Here is a 20851-nt window from a genome sequence, read left to right as displayed (position 1 = left end):
CACCAGTGGTTCTCAAACTCGGTTTTCGTGGCCGCATGCAGCTCCCAACTACTTATTCTGCGGCTCGCACCAGACCTCAGAAAACCACCAAACATTGTTATTTTAGCTTTCAAAGTCATCTTCTTCAGTGATTTTCTCAAGGTTTCGTTTTTTTGCGGCTCCCTACACACTTAAAAAATCGACAATAAAAACGTTTGAGAACCACTGTTTTACACAATAAGTCTAGTATGGAATTCCACAATTTTGTAACAGTCTTTATTTTAAGAACTCTGGTAAATTGAATTCTGCACCAAACCTTTTCTGTAGCCACATTGGTGTAATAGAAAAAAAAGACAATGATACCAGTACAGAACAGGGTTCCGCAAAATTTTTGTTTAAAAATTCCATGACTTTTCCAAAACTTTTCAAGAAAAAACCCCGAATTTCCATACCCTTATTTTTTTTTAAATCTAGCAATTCCCATAGTAAAACTAGAAAAGAGGCTTTGATATATGCAGCCAATTTACCATACTTGCAACAAATATACAAACGTTACGTAATTTGAAATTCCTATCTCTATCTGGCATTTTCAGGGGCCAAATTCCATACTTTTTCAAGGAGTTTTGCCAAAGTTGGCTTTTTTCAAAACTTTTCCAGGTCTTAAAAATACAAATTTAAATTCCATAACCTTTCCAGGTTTTCCATACCTGCGGGAACCCTGAAAAAAGTTCTGGCTGGTGAAAAACAATAGGCGATGATTCATTTGCAAAATTTTTATTATGACTTTCAATTTCATTATAAATAGGAAAGTTAAGTTTTCTTTAACTATATTACATCACATTTCATACTTGCAAACTTTGGTGGCAAGTTAACTAGCTCTCCCGTGACAAACTTCCAGACCCCTTCCTTGTCCAAGTCGGTCATCCCAAGCCACATTGCCACAACATACCCTGATAGGTTTCCCTTCACAGCCTGATCTAATATGAAGGTGTGTTTTTCCCTGGTGTTGGGAACTGCTAACTTTCCCCAGATATCTAAAGAGGTTGCAATGTGTCAGCATTGATTCTATCTGGTGTCAGGAGAGTTATAAAACCTGAACTATGTAGTAACTTAACAGTGTAGCTGCAGCGCATCTGTCATCTATCCACCAATTGCGCCCTTAATTTTGTCACGTTTTTTAACGTCTGAACATTGTATTTCGGGCTAGGTGAATATTTTAGCACAATTGTGCTGCGATGATTTTGCCCGGCGACATAAACTCAACTCAACTTCGTTGTTCAAATCACTTTTAATACTGTAGATCTTTTTATGCTGCACATAAAGGAAAATAACTTGAAAAAGAAAAGTCCCTATTAAATTGTAAAACCAGAATCCAGTCCAAAATCGAACCCTGGTGAATAAACAACTTCAGCGATTATAGCTAATAAAAAAGTATTAAACAATCTGTTGTGGCTCACACACATTCCACAGTCACATGATTCGATAATTGTACTGCATTCATTACTGTTTTGCCTGTAGTGATTACTTTTCGTCTGTGCTATGTAAATTGGCAATTATCCGAGCTAATGCCTGTTTCGTTCAATCGTTATTCATTCTATTTTACTTATTGAGCAAACAATACAAAGAAACTTTAGTGTAAAACAAATTGCCAGCGAAGTTGAATAAAACGTATTCATTTTATTCTACTTCGCTGGCAATTTGTTTTATACTAAAGCTAATATTTAAGTCCGTGTCTTGTGTACCTAAAATACAAAGAAACTCAACAGAGTTTATTTGTGACGAGGATGGGATCTACCAACTGGCTGAGTAATACACAGTTTGGTATTGAAGATATTATTATATCCCTTCAACAGTGCCAGAGATCACAAAGTAAGGGAAAATTAACAAACTAAATAGGTCATAGTAAGGTTGCCACGCTATATGTAACATCGTTGAACAATGTGTTTTACCTGAACAATAGTCTGAAGCTTGCTCCCACGTAGCATCATCTTTGAAAAGGATAAATGTTTTGTTGCCAAGCAGACCTTCAGTCATTGCAAGGCGTCCTTAATAAAAATGAACATTTTGCTAAACATGCACAATACTAAACTTATGCAGTAATGTTTCTGTAAATACAGGATACATGATAACAAAACTAAATACAAAGTTTCATGAGAAACAAAAACCTTTTTAGTAATTATTGTTAATAGAGATGGTAAAAATAAGAAAATATGATATTTTATATCAATGCATTGTGCAGATATGTTTTAAACTTAAAGTGCGAATAATATTGATGTGTATTAGGTTCTTGCCTGACATGGCCCATGTCTAATTATTAAGTTTAAAACTACACACACCTCCGTTCCATGAACAGTTATAAGGGAAAAACAATTCCGAACATTCACATGTTCCGTTGTTGCACACTTCATGCGGCTGACAAGGAGGAAAACATGTATTTTTCTCGATGAAGTTTAATGTCATTATAGCTGGAAGGAAATATTGTTTAGGCTTTCTTTATTTTAGTTGCTTGTTTTACAAATGTTACCTTGCATGACTCTTGGTGGATATCTGCAAAAATCTAAAAAACACATAACATGTAAACATACAGTTGCTACAGTAAGATTTTCTTGTTCTTGATTGTATATTATGCAAACAGCAGCAGGTAAAAGACTGAAACACTAAAACAGTAGTCCCCAACCGGGAAGTTCCTTCCTAAAGAGGATTTGTAAAACTTGAGGGAGAAAATGTACTTAATTTTCTACATGTAGTTGGTGACCTAAGCACTGGGAATATAACCAGCGAAATTATAAAAGACCCAATTTTAAATGAATCTTGTATGATATAGCGTCTACTATGTAGTACATTAGGGTGGAATGAAAAGGTTGGACACCACTGATTGGCAGCAATTTACATACATCATTGTAACGCAAGAAAGTGTTACCATTCCTTATTAGTTTAAAAATACATGCCAGCTTATCAGTGCAGCTTATGACAAGACATTAAATGTACAGGCTGGACAGCCAGGCTTTAGCACAGGGGTGGGCAACCTTTCTTACTGTAGGGCCAATTATGAATGTCAAAATTGGATCGCGGGCCGCACATGTGCATAACACAAAAGTAATTTTGCTTTGTTTCTTACCAAATATGCTCAACTACACATTTTGCCAGATCGCAGAAAACTAGCACCAGGCGCATTAATCAGCTCAAAAATGGACTCGTTTGCCAGTACTTTTAAAATCCAAGCGTCTCTGCGGGCCGCACAACCTTTAATGAAGGGCCGCATGCGGCCCACGGGCTGCCCACCCCTGCTTTAGCACCTCAGATGGTTGGATCTTACAGGCTAAAAAGCCAATTCCCACACAGTCACACAAGGACTGTCATCTTGTACTTACACTTTTGGCAAACAAATGGATGAGATTCCGCGCAATCACGGAGATTCCATTTCCAGCCCAAGTCTGCTTCGAATATTCCACAATCGTTTGTTGGATGGAAAAGTGGAAAACTCGGACTCCAGTTATCATAATCCCCCAGTTCTAATTCATCTCCGATATTCCACACAAGATCACCTGTAATGATAAACATTGATTTAAGCTTCATTTATTCAAAGCTGATCAAACAGACTACACTGCATATCATAACTAAACCTTCTTTGAAACTTGCAGGAATCATTTTATCATGGTTCACTACCACAGTAAACTAACGAATGTTTAAAGAGAGAATAGCATCACACTGACAGTAAAATTCATGTTTTAGTCCTACTTTCGACACAAGGAAGATATTTGAGACATGCTTATGAGTGTAATGCAAACTGCCTACACTTTCCCGGTTAGATACCATGTACATATGTTTGTATAACTAAGTATTGCTCATCCAGCAGTTTTTATTATAAATAATCGACGTTTCGACGTCCTATACAAGACGCCTTCATCAGGATAATGACATATCTTGCAGGACAAAATTCTTATAGAGCGACAAAGTGCAAAACACACACACAAAAATAGCGATAAGAAGATCGCGCGGCTGTAAACTCGCACCACGCAATGATAACACAACTCAGTGCTGTAAAAGCGACTGATAATTTATCGGCATTAGAACATCTGTTTTAACGTTCATTGTGTTGGCGCGTGAATGGATGTTCCAAGACTCTAGGAAACTTCGCTTGTGATAATCAGTTTCCTTCACCAACACCTGAGCAGCTGAAAAATTAATGCTGTGGTGGTGAGTAGCTGCATGGTTTGCCAACGCTGATTTCTTAGCCTCATTCTTGCCCACATCCCTTTCGTGCTCCTCCGGCGCGTATTTAGACTTCTGCCCGTCTCACCGATGTAAATTTCGTCACACTCCCCGCACGGTATGGCATACACCACACCCCTAGTTGCAGTAGCATCTAGAGGGTCTTTTGGGTGCGACAGCATCTGACGTAGGGTGTTTGCTGGTTTGACCCCAACCGATACGCCGAAATCGATCAACATACGACGGATTATATCTGTTAACCCTGGTATGTAGGGTAAGGTGACGAATGCACGTTCTTTGTACTGGATCTGTTTCCGTGAAACCTTTTTATGATCACCGAGAATCCAGTTCGGGTAGCCATTTAATCGCAGGGCCTCATTTACCCTGTGCAATTCCGATTGGAGCAATGCAGGGTCTGTCGTCAAGCGTTCGGCCTGGTCTTTAAGTGCTTTGACAACAGCCCTTTTCTGGTATAATGGATGATGGGATTTAAAGTGTAAATAGCGCGTGGTACTGGTCGGCTTGTGGTACACACGCGTGGAAAGTTTACCATCCGCCGCTTTCAAAATTTCCACATCTAAAAACGGAAGACTGTTGTCGCTTTCCAATTCCATAGTGAATGCAATACCTCGTTGCACGTTGTTTAAATGTCGCAGAAACTCTGTTACCTGATGTTTATCGATGATACAGAATGTATCATCTACATACCGTCGCCAAAACCGTGGTGGTGTGGCAAAAGTTTGCAAGGCACGTTCCTCCACAGACTCCATGACCATGTTGGCAACGGCCACTGACACATGAGAGCCCATGGCCGTGCCATACATTTGCTTGTAAAAGGAACCTCTGAATCGGAAGTATGTTTGTTCCAAACAAATCTCAAGCCCCCTATGTATGTCTTCATGAGTCCATGTGGTGCTGTCTTTAACGCTGTAATCATCGAGTAAACGAGATTCCGTTATCTCCAATGCTGGATCGATTGGTACGTTGGTAAACAATGAAGTAACATCAAATGAAACCAACGTTTCGTCTTCACACAATGATTGTTGCGCTTTCAAATCTTTTACAAACTCTGCAGAATTTCTGACGGTAAATTCAGTGTTTCCGACCAACGGTGCTAAAAGTCGAGCTAGATATTTGGCTAGGTTGTAAGTGGGGCTTCCAATAAACGACACGATTGGACGTAGAGGTATATTCTTCTTGTGGACTTTCGGCAATCCATATAACCTTGGAGCAAAACCATCTGTGCTGTGCAGGTGATGAAACATCGCATCGGAGATGCATTTCTTCTCCTTGTGCAAAGCACCAACAAACTTGTTAAGAACTAGTTCCGTTCTTCGGGTCGGGTCACGTGGCAGTTTCTTGTACGTGCTTGAGTCGTGCAAAAGCTCTTGAATTTTGTCGTCATAAACCTTGCGGTCCATAATAACAGTGCTATTACCTTTATCCGCCAGTAGAATAGTAATGTCGTCATTGGCTTTGAGATATGTGACTGCACGACGCTCAGATGACGTAAGATAATAAGATTACAAGTATTGCCCCTGTGACTTTTAATACAATTAACGAGCTTGCTTTGTATTAAAGTTTTAACATGCATCGGCAAAGAATATATACCCTTCTCAACACAGGCCAACATACTTGCCTTCGGAACTGTTTTTGGTGCAACTGCAAAGTTTGTTCCTAGTTGCAGAACCTTTAGCTCCACATTATCGGGCGCTTTTACAGCACTGAGCTGTGGTATCATTGCGTGGTGCGAGTTTGCAGCCGCGCGATCTTCTTATCGCTATTTTTGTGTGTGTGTTTCGCACTTTGTCGCTATATAAGAATTTTGTCCTGCAAGATATGTCATTATCCTGATGAAGGCGTCTTGTATAGGACGTCGAAACGTCGATTATGTATAATAAAAACTGGTGGATGATCAATACTCAGTTATACATTATGCCTGGCAGCAATAACCTATTTCATATGTTTGTATGTTTGTTTCAAATATCTCCTTAACAAAACTGTGGCAATATAGACAATCAGTGTAAAACAAATTAATGACAATTTGTTTTTGCTGCTGTCTCTGAAGAATTGAAAAGTCACCAATATGGCTGTAAGGGGTAACTGCCTTGAATTCAAAAAATCCCATCTTCGGCCATTTAGGTTTTCCTGAGCAAAAAATTGCTGCCACCCAGTTAAACCTGATTGATCACAAAGAATTCAAGCTTAATGGTGAATAAAACTAGAACAAAATTTTCACCCGAAAATAGCTGTTCAGTTCGCCACATTTAATTTTACTTATGGGAGCCATTCACTGAGCTAGCCAGTACATTGACAACAGGCTGCACACATTAACTATCTAGGCCAGTGGTTCTCTACCTTTCGTGGACCGTGGCCCCATAAAAGTAACTTTTGGACCTTGTGGCGTCCTTCAAGTAATCCTGTAGGACCTGTGGCCCTCTTAAAAATGTAAAAGGCAATCTCATGTTGGAATTCGGTACTAATTTCGACTTTAAACAGGTCGAATAGAATAAACAAGAATCCGTCATCGTAAAAACCTCAATATAGACAAATAGTATGTGAAATAGTCGATTAAATTAGGGAATAAAGTTAAAAAGGAAATGGATTTTAGTGGGTGTTTCTGGTGAATCTACACCCATGGCCCCCCGGAACACAGCTCATGGCCCCCCTGGGGGACCATGGGCTCTGGTTGAGAACCACTGATCTAGGCAGTGTTAAAACTATAATGTAGTTACTGCTTGCACCTTCAGATTCAAGATCATCAATTCCGAGCCACCAATTCTTAAATCCAAAATATTCCTCTGAGTTGTATAACTTTCTTTCAATGGTGCTTTGTATCCGAGTGTCATTAATCTGTATCAAAACAACAAGACATGACTTATAAAACTATACAGGTTTTGGCAAGCTGTAGATGTTACATACCAACTTATTTGTTTGAAATGGTAATGTTACACAAGTTGAAGAGAAAGACAGATTTTTATGCGACAATATGTGATTGCTTGGCAATGCAGCATTAAACAATACCGAAATATGAGCTCGTAAACTACTTGGCAATACCATAAAAAACATCTGGGAAGCCCACACATAGTAATCTACAACCATATTAAAACCCCCAAAAAACAGTAAACATGATGTACCTCATTAAATATTACCGACTCTCTCTCGAGACAATACTCCAATGCTTCAGTGTAGTTGGTTGCATTTCTTACAACCAGCAGCGTCATGTTGTTCGATACAAACCAGCCTGTAAAACACAAAACAAAACGTAGCCACTAATCGCTCAAACACATACAAACATTGATGAATTGATCATTACTCAGTAAATTAACATTTTTGTGACAATAACTAGGTGTCTGCTAAATATGCATGCATATCGAAAGCACACATCATGTCATGCACCTCTTTCTATTTACAAGATGTCTTTTCATGCTCTTGTTTAGTGTAGGTCATATCAATATGAAAATTGTAATGTGTGTGCCACACCCTTATAAATTAGCCAATAGGCTTCCACAGGCCAGGGCTTTAAACTTAGGACAAATTTAGTATGTAACATATCTGATATTATTATGTGTCTTTTGTGTTTAACATATAAAGCACTTACGTGGTCGATAGCAGAGTTCATATTGAAGGCCACCTGTGATGTTAGAATCAGAGTGATTCTTAATGGCACCAAAATCCAGCAATATGGATCGCACATGAGAAACATTGTAGTAAGGAATCAGCATTGGAGGTATTATTCCAAGTATGTAGTTGCAACCAGCCTAATTATGGCAAAAATACAATGTCTTTTTTGCAAATAGTAAGTTATAAAAATGTACTTAAAATAGCCTAATTGAAAACTTTGCAGCCTGACTACTTTAATCAAAACTAGTGAGAATATGTCACTACACAAATGTTACTTTTGTTAGAAGCTAATATGAAACATGAAACCAATACACGATAAGCTGCAGACAGTGCACACTGTTTCGACCTATAAGGTCTCATCAGTGCAGCAAGAGAAAAGAGATAAAGCCTTTTGAGCTCTTTTAGAGCCACCTTCCAGCATTCCAGTTTGGACTGTCTTCAACTTATAGATGTCATACTTGTTAGTTTGAAAGTCAAATATGAAATGATAAGGTTTCTACCACAAACAAAAAATATGGGCTCTCTATCCAATAATGAACTATTTAGATTTTTAAATCCACCTGGACCCAAGGCAGAATCAGAAATAAATAAATCTACATATATTTTAACTTAGGGACAGTAATTGCATGCACAAGTTTGGCAAGTTTTATGTGTGATTACTTTTTTTACACTTTTGCTTCATTTTCCCAGGATCTATATCTAAAAATACCCAAAAGAGAACAAAATCTCTGCTTATATTTAACAAAATTACCTGCTGAAACAGAAGATTGAAACAAGTGGTGTTGTGAGGTGGAAAGTAGTTGCAAACTGTTGGAAATCCTAAATCAAAAAAATACAAAACTTAATGGTAGCATTTTTAAAATCTCTATTAGGTGCTGAAAATTGCAGACTATTTTTAGCTGGTATCAAACTTGTCTCTTATGTGGCCTCGAAAATATTTTGTAAGGTTTCAACATAAACGCAATCCGTCAGTTTCCTAATAATTAAATCACGCAAGACGTTTAGTAAAAATGAGATGCGAATAGTTTTGCCTTGCTCAGTGGCCCAAATAACCTATGACCAATTGGTTAAGAAATGTTGCAAGCCAATCACAACAGAAAAGTTTTTTTTTAGATTTGACCATCGTAAAAATGCAGCAATTAGATCAGTTTTTATGCAACATGCTTACGCAATCCATAGCACATCATCTGATCTTTAAACAATATCCACATAGTGTCATGTACATCATACATATCACCACTTTGATACAAGGCGTGTTTGTGAGAAGTGTTTAACTTTGGTGGATAGAATGTTCCTTCCTCCACACAACGAATAGGATTCAACCAAATAAAACTCAAACAACTGTCGTTGTGGAAAGGGTAGAATGTACAATTTGGTGGGAGTGCTGAAATCAATACATAAAAATGTTGCATTGTATATACACGAAACCTTGGTTAAACAAGATTTAATTGATTCATTATCCAGCCCAAATAGATCTGAATTAACCAAGGTTTACTGCAGTTAGGGAAATGAGTAAAAGTTGCAGCAAATTTGTTGTGCCTGGCAAGTGTCATATTTAATGTCTTGTATATGGACTCATGTCATTAATGCATCAAAACACATACAATATTACTGTATATTTGTAGACATGTACTTTGTATTTTAAAACTGCAATTTGGAAGTTGTTTTATTGGCCATTTCCCCACCAAAAATTATAAAATTGTTTTTTTGTAAAGCTATAAATTACACTTTATGCAGTTATAGATCATGTTTAGTACATTAAAATTAATTTGAAGGCAAAAAATAGAAATGAAAGCTTCTATACTAACCCATCCCATAGCAGTAATACTGCTGGCTAACATTAAAGTGGTCTGCTTCATATCTGATATCTTTAATCCAGTCTCTCACATCTCTGCATAAGTAAATGTGTTTTATTAACAAAAAATGCAAGGTGTTTGTTATCAAAACAAACTTGAAAAATAGAGAAAACCACCACATATTTGCTAATCAAAGCCAATGTATTACAAAAGTTAAATTGTCGACTTAGTGCAACTGCTCAGCCAAACTTCGAGCATAAAAAATTGCAATGCTCGGTACCAAGTACTCGGGTTCTGGGTCTGTTCTGCCTTACTTTGAAAGCAGCTCTATGGCAAACTCATTGTGAGCAGATTGTTTTTGGGTCTTTTTAGAGTAAAAAAGCAATCAAGGTAAAATGACAAACCTCTGATTAAATCCATAGTACTGCTTAAGTCCTGTGTTATTGATTGATGCAGGATAACCATGACCACGATCAGAGCATCTAACAACTCGATGCCAAACAAAACTCAGACAATCCACTGTCAGATTCCAGTAGTATGTCGAGCAGTTTGTGAAATAAACTGAAAGTAGCAAAGTCATTTACAACCTTAAAATTAAGTCAAACAGTTAAATTCATCAAAATTTTAAGAACGGGAAATTCAATACTGCACACTTTCAGCTTAAAATTAGGATCTCCCAGCTTGTTGCTTGGTGGATGAAGACTCTAATAAAACCTATGCTTACTATATTCAAATTTATGAAAAACATTTAGTCATTTATCCCTAGGTAAGCACATTTCCCCTTCACAGCATCATCAGTATCTTATTCAAATAGAACCTAGAGAAAACTAAAAAAAAAAAAAAATTGGGCTGGCTCATACTGAGCTAAAAAGTAAATACTCTTTTATAACATGTCAATTTTGCCATTGTCAGTAATGTTAACCCAATTAACATTTGGGTTGCACAACCAAAACAACAGAGCCAGACTAATTTTCTACAATAAAATTGAGGGCAAGGCCTAAGGAAGTTGTTATTAATTTAAAATTTACGGCAAATCGTACTTCGAACCACAATCTTGTTATATATAGTTGTTGTAAACTGTTTTAAACTATACAAGACATAAAGTCTTCTACTGTTTACATTTTATAATCCATAGGTTTGCCAAATTTTATAATACTAAACAACACGAGGAAATTGATTATCAGCACTTCAAGCAATAACCACTAATTTACCCATTCCAAAGCAAGCAAGTTGGTCAGGAACACTTGCAGCATCTGCATTGTATCTGCTTGTGTTGAAAGAATGCAGCAGAAAGCTGTTGAAACACATTCATAACAACAAAATCACATCACACAGGGTTTATTTTAAACATGTACAAATAATTTATTTTAGGGTGGTTGAAACCCTGGCCAGCATCCTTCAAATAAGGTTTATCTTATATATATGCAAATAATATGCAGTTGAATTGAACAGCAACTAGGCCAAATCCAAAAAGTTAGCTTGTTTTTTTAGATCATTATGCTTAACAAATCAACAAAAACTTTACAAATAAATAATAAAAATTACAACAAAAAAATATGTAGCTACTTCAAACAAAATTTCGCGGCCCATAACAAATTAAGAATAAAAATTACAACAGAAAAACACTTAAAGATAAATTTGCAAATTGCATGGTGTGTCATAAAAGTCACCCTGCATACCAAAGTTGGCATGTTTGCCAGAGGTTGCCAAACCCTGCTTTACAATTATCAACGGTTCATTTGAGAATGAGATCTCATTTTATGTTTGTTATTTCATTTTGTTTATTTCATTCACTTCGCAAGTGTTGACAAAATTTAAACTAACACTAAAAACGACATGAATACCTGTAGTTCATACGAGAAACTGCAGCAAAAGCAGAATGGCTGAGGTTCATTGGATAATCATAACCAACATCCAAACAATCCACCATATGCCACACTGTTATCAGACAATCCATAGTATGTAGACCCCAGTAACGAGGACAATCACCAGGAAGATCTACACAAATTAACTATGTTACAATGCTAAATAAAAACTACTCATTGCAGACAATTTTAGTTGCGATTAATGCATACTAAACTAATGCTTGCAGACAAATCTGAATAAGTCTAAAGCCATTCTGTGTACAATGAATAACAACAACAGCAAAAACAGACTGATTTAAGTGTACTAAAACTTTTAGTTGAATATGTGCTACAAGAGGTTTTTTATGCTTGTTTTACCAATTCCAAAACAGTTAAGTTGTTCTGCAGAAACATTGAAGTCAGAAAGAGTCCTTGTGGTGTTAAATTGACTCAGCAAAGATCTGTAACATAAATTAGAGTGAATAAATTGGTTACTACAAAGTAACAATCAATATTTACGTATAGTTGGTCCATGAGAGCTCATAAGTTCTGTTCAAGGTAAGATTATCAGGAAACTCATAACCCTCAGGTAAACATCCAACATTTTTCCAAACAATCCTTAAACAATCCATTGTGTGAATTCCATAATATCTCGGACACTCAATAGGGAAATCTACACAAACGATAAACTTTTGCTAACTGATCTATTTAAACTTAATACAAAAATTACCAATTCCGAAACAATTCAGTTGATCTTCAGAAACACCCAAATCAGAATTTATCCTTGTCTGATTAAACTGATTTAGCAAAGCTCTGAACAATAAATATGCAATATTAAAACACATACAAAAGTAATTTCAGCTTCTGAACAATAGTTACGTGTAGTTTGTCCAAGACAATGTAAAAGTTTCATTTGTTGTAAGATTGTCAGGAAACTCGTGTCCCTCTGGAATACAACCAACCATGTCCCATAAAGTCTTCAAACAATCAACAGTGTGAATTCCATAATATCTCGGACAGGTAGCAGGAAAGTCTACAATCATAGCAATTGATCAAAGTACGCCAGGCCTAATAAATGCATGTACCGAATCAGCTGGTCTCCCAAGCATTTCCATATGGCAAGGCACAAACTAGAAAAATCTAGTATGTGGTGGGATTCAAACCCACGACAGGAGTCTTTCCGGGACTCACGCTTTACCAACTGAGCTACACAGGCTCAGTGGAGAAACCGCTGAAAGTCGAATCACAAGCACCATTGCCTGCCTTGTATGCTGCACATGTCAGCTTCATAGTAGGGGATCATAGCAATTGTGTAGAAAATTTGATGCAATAAAACTACAAAAAACAACCTACCAATTCCAAAGCAGTTGAGTTGTTCAGCAGAATCTCCCAAATCAGAATTCATTCTTGTAGTATTAAATTGATTCAACAAAGCTCTGCAAAAAGAAAAATCTAAGTTTCGAAAGTTTGGCTTCCGAAAAAATAGTATTACGTATAATTTGTCCATGACAGTATATAAGTTTGATTTGATGTCAGATTATCAGGAAACTCATGTCCTTCTGGTAAACATCCCACCATGTCCCATAAAGTTTTCATACAATCTATGGTTTGAATTCCATAATATCTTGGACAGATGGCAGGAAAATCTATAAAAAAACATTTAAGAGAGGGAAAAGTGACATGCAAAAATAGTTTACCAATTCCGAAACAGTTCAGTTGATCTGCAGAATCTCCCAAATCAGAATTTGTTCTTGTCCAGTTGAATTGATTCAGTAAAGCACTAAAACAACAAGACAAAAGTCAAAATGTCTGTTTATTATGCCAGATTATAAGTTGTTCATACGTATAGTTTGTCCAGGACAATGTAAATGTTTCATTTGTTGTGAGATTGTCAGGAAACTGGTGTCCTTCTGCTAAACAACCAACCATATCCCATAATGTTTTCAAACAGTCAACAGTGTGAATTCCATAATATCTTGGACAGGTGGCAGGAAAATCTGCAAAGACATGAAAATAATTTCATTACCATTTGATGAATAATTGCAAATAAGTTGTCACACATCAAAAAAACAACAACAAACCAATTCCAAAACAGTTTAGTTGTTCTGCAGAATCTCCTAAATCGGAATTAGTTCTTGTGGTGTTAAATTGATTCAACAGAGACCTAAGAAACATTTTGACGTAAACACAAATGATTCAAAATTTCGCTAAAGAGAAAAATATGTTACGTGTAGTTTGTCCATGAAAGTGTGAAAGTTTGGTTTGTTGTCAAATTATCAGGAAACTCATGTCCCTCTGGTAAACATCCAACCATATCCCAAACTGTTTTCAAGCAATCCATTGTGTGAATCCCATAATATCTTGGACAATCATAAGGAAAATCTATAAAAGCTCAGTTTTTCTGACTAGCAAATACATCCAACACAAAACAACAAACCGATTCCAAAACAGTTTAGTTGTTCTTCAGACACTCCAAAGTCAGAATTCATTCTTGTTGTGTTAAACTGATGCAACAGTGCCCTGAAAGACAATCAATTTACGAGCAACTTTTAAAAACATAAGTTTATTTAAGCACTGACGAATAATTAGTCCAAGACAGAACAAAAGTTTGATTTGTTGTAAGATTATCAGGAAACTCATGTCCTTCTGGTAAACATCCAACCATATCCCATAAAGTCTTTAAACAATCCATTGTGTGAATTCCATAATATCTCGGACAAGTGGCAGGAAAATCTGAAGCAACCAATCAAGAGTGTTTGTAATATATAATAACTAAATAAAATGTAAACATACCAATCCCAAAGCAGTTTAGTTGTTCAGATGAATTTCCAAGGTCAGAATTTATTCTGGTTGTGTTGAATTGGTTTAGCAAAGCACTAAAAGATAAATGAATTATTGCAGAAAAAGTATACTGCAACATGTACAGTTTTTCTGATTTACGTATAATTTGTCCATGACAAAACATAAGTTTGATTTGATGTAAGATTATCAGGAAACTCATGTCCCTCTGGTAAACATCCAACCATATCCCAAACTGTCCTTAAACAATCCATTGTGTGAATGCCATAATATCTTGGACAGGTAGCAGGAAAATCTACAGCGTTATAAAAAATGAAAATAAACAAGTCCATGCTAAAACTCCAACAACCTTATCCATACCAATTCCAAAACAGTTCAATTGCTCATCAGAATTTCCTAGATCAGAAAGCATTCTTGTCGTATTAAACTGATTCAGCAATGACCTGAAATGTTAGCAAATGTATGAATTCCAAACTTTTAACAAGTCATTATTAACAAGCCCATACGTATAATTTGTCCAAGAATATTCAAACGTTTGATTAGTTGTGAGATTATCAGGAAACTCATGACCCTCTGGTAAACATCCAACCATGTCCCATAAAGTTTTCAAACAGTCAACTGTGTGAATTCCCCAATATCTTGGACAAGTAAAAGGAAGATCTGATGGGAAAGACAATATAATTTGAAGCAAAGCTAAGTGGATCCATGTTTGTGTACATTCAGGGTCCCACTTGTGTATCAACGAAAGGGACCAAACATGAATGAGGTTCAGCAGCAGAAATCAATTAAAATAATAATTAAGATCAAACATAAATTTTAACATATGTGTGTGAATAGGCAAAAAACTTATGTTATCCTACCAAGTTAGTAAAGAACAAGATTTCAAAGCATTTTGCATTACAGACAATTGCAGTTGACCACATTTATTGATGATTTATTGCATGCTGAAACCTAAACCATAACCTACCAATCATTTGATAAACTGCATATTCACATGAATATAAAAAAAAGTTTAAAAAATATCAAAAAGAAAAAATATCAAAAGAAAACCAGAGCAACACTAAACCAAAATTAACCATCGTCCTGTAAAATAAACTGAGTTAACTTGAACAGCATATTTGGAAAACTAAGATAACTTAATGAGACTTCCGAAAATATATGAGAAATCCAATATACAGTAAAAATCGGTTAATACAGACCCTTTTGAAGCAACAAAATTGTCTGGATTAGGCAAAGATCCATATTAACCGACATCGAATGAGTCTTACAACATTACAAACCATTTGTACCTCAAATTTTGTTGGAATTAGGTGAAGATCCCGGATTAACCAAATCGGGTTACCGGTACTTAAATGTGGTCAAAAGGACTTAAGGCAAGAGAAATGTACAACTTGTAAGACTTACTTATTCCAAAGCAGTTTAACTGTTCAGCGGTAACTCCCAAATCTGAATTCATTCTTGTAGTATTGAATTGATTTAGCAAATGCCTAAAATAATGAAATATTGTTTTTTTTTTAAATGATGTGTAAGCATGTATGGGCAAAGGTTGTAAACAAATATAAACAATTTTGAGCATTTTTTTTCAACCATGACTTACGTATAGTTCGTCCATGACAAATTGCCCACTCGGGCAGTTGTAAGATTATCAGGATATTCATATCCCTCGGGTAAACATCCAACATTTTTCCATACAGTTATCAAGCAATCCATGGTTTGAATTCCATAATATCTCGGGCATGTATAAGGAAAGTCTAAAATGCATGTTGATATCATCTTTTAATAGACCAAAATCAAGCAAAATTACCAATTCCAAAACAGTTAAGTTGATCTTCAGAAACCCCCAAGTCTGAATTTGTCCTTGTTGTGTTAAATTGATTCAATAATGCTCTGTTGAAAAAAAAACATTTTGCAACAAACTAATTTCATTTACTAAGCTTGATCAAAAACTGCTCAATATAACAAAGATCAAGAAAGTTTAAAGATAGTGGGGATAAGCGAAAACTGCAAATGTTTGGTTGGGCCGAACACTGAGATCTCATGTTAATGCTTGGCCAGACAAGCATGCTCTGTGCATTGAGACATCACAAGTATTCTCAATTTGATGCTAGTTCCATTGTTTTTCCAAGGCCCCTTGAGTCATTTTGGTTCTTGGATACCCCTTTGAACACTAGTTTTGTATCTTAGAAGGGCATGAATATGCAAATTTAATGCTCGGTCAGTTTATGCAACTGCTTGGGTGAGCGCTGGGCACTAAAAACAGTGAAGCTTGGTATCAAATACTTAGTTTCTGGCTTGGGTCAGCCCATCACTAAAGAGAAGCATAGCTAGCTTTCTGTTTCACCTCAACAATGATATTTGGCAAGAAACATTTCAAAACTAAACTTGAAGAGTCTTTTATGAAGTGGTAAAATGAATGTGTTGTGGCAGGGAGTCAGTTTATAGAAGGCCCAAAATCAAGTAATGAATGTTTGGTTAGCACCTGCTTTGTGGAACATGGAGCAGAGGTGATAATGTTGTAAACAGTTACCTAATAAATTTGTCAAGTAATGTTACAAAAAGACTATGGATTATGCTTACAAGTCTTACACAGGATGACAATGGTTCAGTCAAACACACTTTTAAAAGTTTAGTTTTAGCTTATAAAGTATAGAAAGAAACCGTATCAGTTTAGGTATAACTATTCACATGTTGTTTAAAGCAAAGCATTTAAGTACACTCAATTACGTGTAATTTGTCCATGACAATATAAAAGTTTCATTGGTTGTAAGATTATCAGGAAACTCGTGTCCCTCTGGAATACAACCAACCATATCCCATAAAGTCTTCAAACAATCAACAGTATGTATTCCATAATATCTTGGACAGGTAGCAGGAAAGTCTATAACATAGAACAATAAATAAACCTGTCAATAAAAATAAAAACAACAGGTTAACTAACCAATTCCGAAACAGTTTAATTGTTCAGATGAATTTCCTAAATCAGAGTTTGTTCTTGTTGTGTTGAATTGATTTAACAAAGCACTGCAAAAAAAAAACTATTGAACAAGTCCAATACAAAAGAAGGACAAACTTGAATTACGTATAGTTTGTCCAAGATAGCACAAAAGTTTGATTTGTTGTGAGATTATCAGGAAACTCATGTCCATCTGGTAAACAACCAACCATGTCCCACACTGTCCTTAAACAATCCATTGTGTGAATTCCATAATACCTGGGACATGTAGCAGGAAAGTCTGTAAAAACAAATTCGTAACATTTTTCAATTTAACATGAGGCAGTTTGGCAAAACCTACCAATTCCAAAACAGTTTAGTTGTTCTGCAGAAATTCCAGAATCTGAATTCATTCGTGTGGTGTTGAATTGATGCAGTAATGATCTGCAGCAAATGAGAAAATACAATTGTATCATAGCTTTAAAATAAAATTCCACATGTTTACGTATAGTTTGTCCAGGAGAGTGTAAAAGTTTGATTTGATGTCAGATTGTCAGGAAACTCATGTCCTTCTGGTAAACATCCAACCATGTCCCATAAAGTTCTTAAACAATCCATTGTGTGAATTCCATAATATCTTGGACAATCATTTGGAAAATCTAAAAATATGCATGAATATATTTGTACAACAATAATTCATCTAGTTAAAGTAATGTACCAATTCCAAAACAGTTGAGTTGTTCTGCAGAGTCTCCCAAATCAGAATTGGTTCTTGTTGTGTTAAATTGATTCAACAAAGATCTGGACAAGTTTTAGCAATACAGTGTAAAACACAACATGCAAAACAAGAACACACAGTTTTGCTCTTACGTATAATTTGTCCAAGACAATATAAATGTTTGGTTTGATGTCAGATTATCAGGAAACTCATGCCCCTCTGGAATACAACCCACCATGTCCCACAAAGTCTTTAAACAATCCATTGTGTGGATTCCATAATATCTCGGACAGGTAGTGGGAAAATCTAAATAGAGCAGATGAAATAAAAAGGTACAGATAATAGGCAAAAACAACAACAAACCAATTCCGAAACAATTCAGTTGTTCTGCAGAATCTCCCAAATCAGAGTTGATTCTTGTGGTGTTAAATTGGTTTAACATTGATCTAAACCAAAAAAGAACAACAATAAAAATAAACACATAAAAACATACAGAGATATTACGTATAGTTTGTCCAGGACAGTTCATATGTCCGATTTGATGTGAGATTGTCAGGAAACTCATGTCCTTCTGGTAAACATCCAACCATGTCCCATAAAGTCTTTAAACAGTCCATCGTATGGATTCCATAATATCTTGGACAGGTGGCCGGGAAATCTAAAAGTAGAATCAAAAACCATTTTGAAACTGAAAGCAATGGATCAATACACGTTAATACCGATTCCAAAACAATTTAGTTGTTCTGCAGAGTCACCCAAGTCAGAATTTGTTCTTGTGACGTTAAATTGATGTAAAAGTGTCCTAAAAACACACAAAAAAAATAAAACATTAAAGCTAGCAAGGTGATCAAAAATTTTAGAATTTCAAATATCAGAAATTACGTGTAATTTGTCCATGACAAAATAAAAGTTTGATTTGATGTCAGATTGTCAGGAAACTCATGTCCCTCTGGTAAACATCCAACCATGTCCCAAACAGTCTTCAAACAATCCATTGTGTGGATTCCATAATATCTTGGGCAATCATGAGGAAAATCTAGAAGTTATTATTTCAGAGTGTTAAATAACCTTGAAATAAAAAGAAACTTATTGATCTTTACCAATTCCAAAACAGTTGAGTTGTTCAGCGGAATCGCCAAAGTCAGAATTTGATCTGGTTGTGTTAAATTGATTTAACAAAGATCTAAAAAATATTGTATATGTAAAAGTAAACACTATTCCACAGATTAACAAGTCACAAAAATTACGTATAGTTTGTCCAAGAGAATTTAAAAATTTGAGCAGAAGTTAGATTATCAGGAAACTCATGTCCTTCTGGTAAACATCCAACCATGTCCCATAAAGTTCTCAAACAATCCATTGTGTGAATTCCATAATATCTTGGACAAGTAGAAGGAAAATCTGAAGCAACCAATCAAGAGTGTTTGTAATATATAATAACTAAATAAAATGTAAACATACCAATCCCAAAGCAGTTAAGTTGTTCAGATGAATTTCCAAGGTCAGAATTTATTCTGGTTGTGTTGAATTGATGCAATAACGATCTGAAGCACAAATGCATTTATTGCTATATTTTGTAAACTGTATACTGCAGTATATATCATTTTTAATTTACGTATAATTTGTCCAGGATGAAACAAAAGTTTGATTTGATGTAAGATTGTCAGGAAACTCATGTCCTTCTGGTAAACATCCAACCATATCCCACAAAGTCTTCATACAGTCAATTGTATGTATGCCCCAATATCTTGGACAAGTGGCAGGAAAATCTAGAACAACATATTAGATATAGCACTGCCAGTGATGTAACATAGAACATATATCATCCTACCTATTCCAAAACAATTCAGTTGTTCGGCAGAATCTCCGGAGTCTGAGTTCATTCTTGTGGTGTTAAATTGATTCAACAATGATCTAAAACAGTTTAGGACAGTGGTTCTTAACCAGGGGGGCACCAGACATTTCCGAAGGGGGCGCGAGCCAAAAGTTAAATAAACTTTAAATAAATAAACTTATTTAACTTTGGACTCAACTCCCCAAAAATTAGTTTTGCAAGTGTAGTGCATTGTTTGCCGGCACAAACGTTTTTAAAAAGAAGCGAATTTTATGATGCAATACCTTATGGCGTAACACAAATTTTGAGTAATGACATACATGGCAAAGTTTTTAGTCAGTTTAGAACAGGGATCGCCAATTTTTTTGAGAGTCGCATTGGTTACAAGCCCTGAAGCAGCCCTTCCCAAACTGGCACACGCGTGGATTTTGACAAGACCACAAAGGGTTCATGTCTTCCCACGATCTTATTGATATTCAGGTTGTGCCGCTGTTTAATTGTAAAATTATAGAAGTGTCACATACCAACTAATGCACGTTTATTCTACCGCAAGGAACTAAGAAAGCAATTGTTCGCACACATTTACTATTCTTTGCTTTTGTATGTGACGTAACAAACTGCTTTTGGATGATACTTATGCCTTGTTATCCTGTTAGACCAGGTAAAATTATTACTGAAATGTATTATATGAATGTTTGCACGGTCATTAACGCCCTGGGCCGTAATTAGGTGATCCATGGTTTACAAGATAGGCAACGGAAACTTCTGGTAGTTCCATTGCTGCATGTGTTCGTAAAAACTGTCATTTTTTACCTGTTTTTTTTGGGGGGGGAGGGGCGTGAAGTGCCCGACAAACACCTTAGGGGGGCGTGAACAAAAAAAGGTTAAGAACCGCTGGTTTAGGAGGTATTAAAGTACAAACTGGACCAAAACTAAAACAAGCTCTTACGTATAGTTTGTCCAAGATAGAACATAAGTTTGATTTGATGTCAGATTATCAGGAAACTCGTGTCCCTCTGGTAAACATCCAACCATGTCCCATAAAGTTCTCAAACAATCCATTGTGTGAATTCCATAGTATCTTGGACATGTGGCAGGAAAATCTAAAGAACA

At 35.9% G+C, this 20851-nt stretch overlaps 1 protein-coding gene across 2 annotated transcripts in view; it reads right to left on the bottom strand.

The window, feature by feature from the left end:
- The window catches only part of LOC145215408 (uncharacterized), a 70696-nt gene extending 49859 nt beyond the window's left edge, over positions 1–20837 (bottom strand). For both annotated transcript variants that reach the window (XM_080084105.1, XM_080084106.1), the window contains exons 1-50: positions 20688–20837; positions 19736–19818; positions 19520–19673; positions 19366–19448; positions 19152–19305; positions 19005–19087; positions 18787–18940; positions 18624–18706; positions 18409–18562; positions 18268–18350; positions 18057–18210; positions 17905–17987; positions 17692–17845; positions 17548–17630; positions 17334–17487; positions 17193–17275; positions 16979–17132; positions 16059–16141; positions 15852–16005; positions 15659–15741; positions 14761–14914; positions 14615–14697; positions 14396–14549; positions 14249–14331; positions 14035–14188; positions 13893–13975; positions 13684–13837; positions 13537–13619; positions 13299–13452; positions 13153–13235; positions 12948–13101; positions 12809–12891; positions 12335–12488; positions 12186–12268; positions 11975–12128; positions 11834–11916; positions 11456–11609; positions 10823–10905; positions 10016–10172; positions 9624–9706; positions 8984–9199; positions 8567–8634; positions 7793–7952; positions 7329–7435; positions 6936–7044; positions 3351–3524; positions 2504–2536; positions 2316–2444; positions 1929–2024; positions 828–1013 (exon numbers count right to left, since the gene is read on the bottom strand). In XM_080084105.1, the coding sequence (XP_079940231.1) occupies positions 828–1013; positions 1929–2024; positions 2316–2444; positions 2504–2536; positions 3351–3524; positions 6936–7044; positions 7329–7435; positions 7793–7952; positions 8567–8634; positions 8984–9199; positions 9624–9706; positions 10016–10172; positions 10823–10905; positions 11456–11609; positions 11834–11916; positions 11975–12128; positions 12186–12268; positions 12335–12488; positions 12809–12891; positions 12948–13101; positions 13153–13235; positions 13299–13452; positions 13537–13619; positions 13684–13837; positions 13893–13975; positions 14035–14188; positions 14249–14331; positions 14396–14549; positions 14615–14697; positions 14761–14914; positions 15659–15741; positions 15852–16005; positions 16059–16141; positions 16979–17132; positions 17193–17275; positions 17334–17487; positions 17548–17630; positions 17692–17845; positions 17905–17987; positions 18057–18210; positions 18268–18350; positions 18409–18562; positions 18624–18706; positions 18787–18940; positions 19005–19087; positions 19152–19305; positions 19366–19448; positions 19520–19673; positions 19736–19818; positions 20688–20800 (5980 nt within the window). In that variant the 5' untranslated portion in view covers positions 20801–20837. The remainder of the gene's footprint in view (positions 1–827; positions 1014–1928; positions 2025–2315; positions 2445–2503; positions 2537–3350; positions 3525–6935; positions 7045–7328; positions 7436–7792; positions 7953–8566; positions 8635–8983; positions 9200–9623; positions 9707–10015; positions 10173–10822; positions 10906–11455; positions 11610–11833; positions 11917–11974; positions 12129–12185; positions 12269–12334; positions 12489–12808; positions 12892–12947; positions 13102–13152; positions 13236–13298; positions 13453–13536; positions 13620–13683; positions 13838–13892; positions 13976–14034; positions 14189–14248; positions 14332–14395; positions 14550–14614; positions 14698–14760; positions 14915–15658; positions 15742–15851; positions 16006–16058; positions 16142–16978; positions 17133–17192; positions 17276–17333; positions 17488–17547; positions 17631–17691; positions 17846–17904; positions 17988–18056; positions 18211–18267; positions 18351–18408; positions 18563–18623; positions 18707–18786; positions 18941–19004; positions 19088–19151; positions 19306–19365; positions 19449–19519; positions 19674–19735; positions 19819–20687) is intronic.
- Positions 20838–20851: the final 14 nt, after the last annotated feature.

This window comes from Phallusia mammillata, chromosome 2, assembly GCF_965637545.1.
Source record: "Phallusia mammillata chromosome 2, kaPhaMamm4.hap1.1, whole genome shotgun sequence".
Taxonomy (NCBI): Eukaryota; Metazoa; Chordata; class Ascidiacea; order Phlebobranchia; family Ascidiidae; genus Phallusia; species Phallusia mammillata.
The sequence above is the reverse complement of the archived record's forward strand: the minus strand, read 5'-3'. Positions and strand labels throughout refer to the sequence as shown.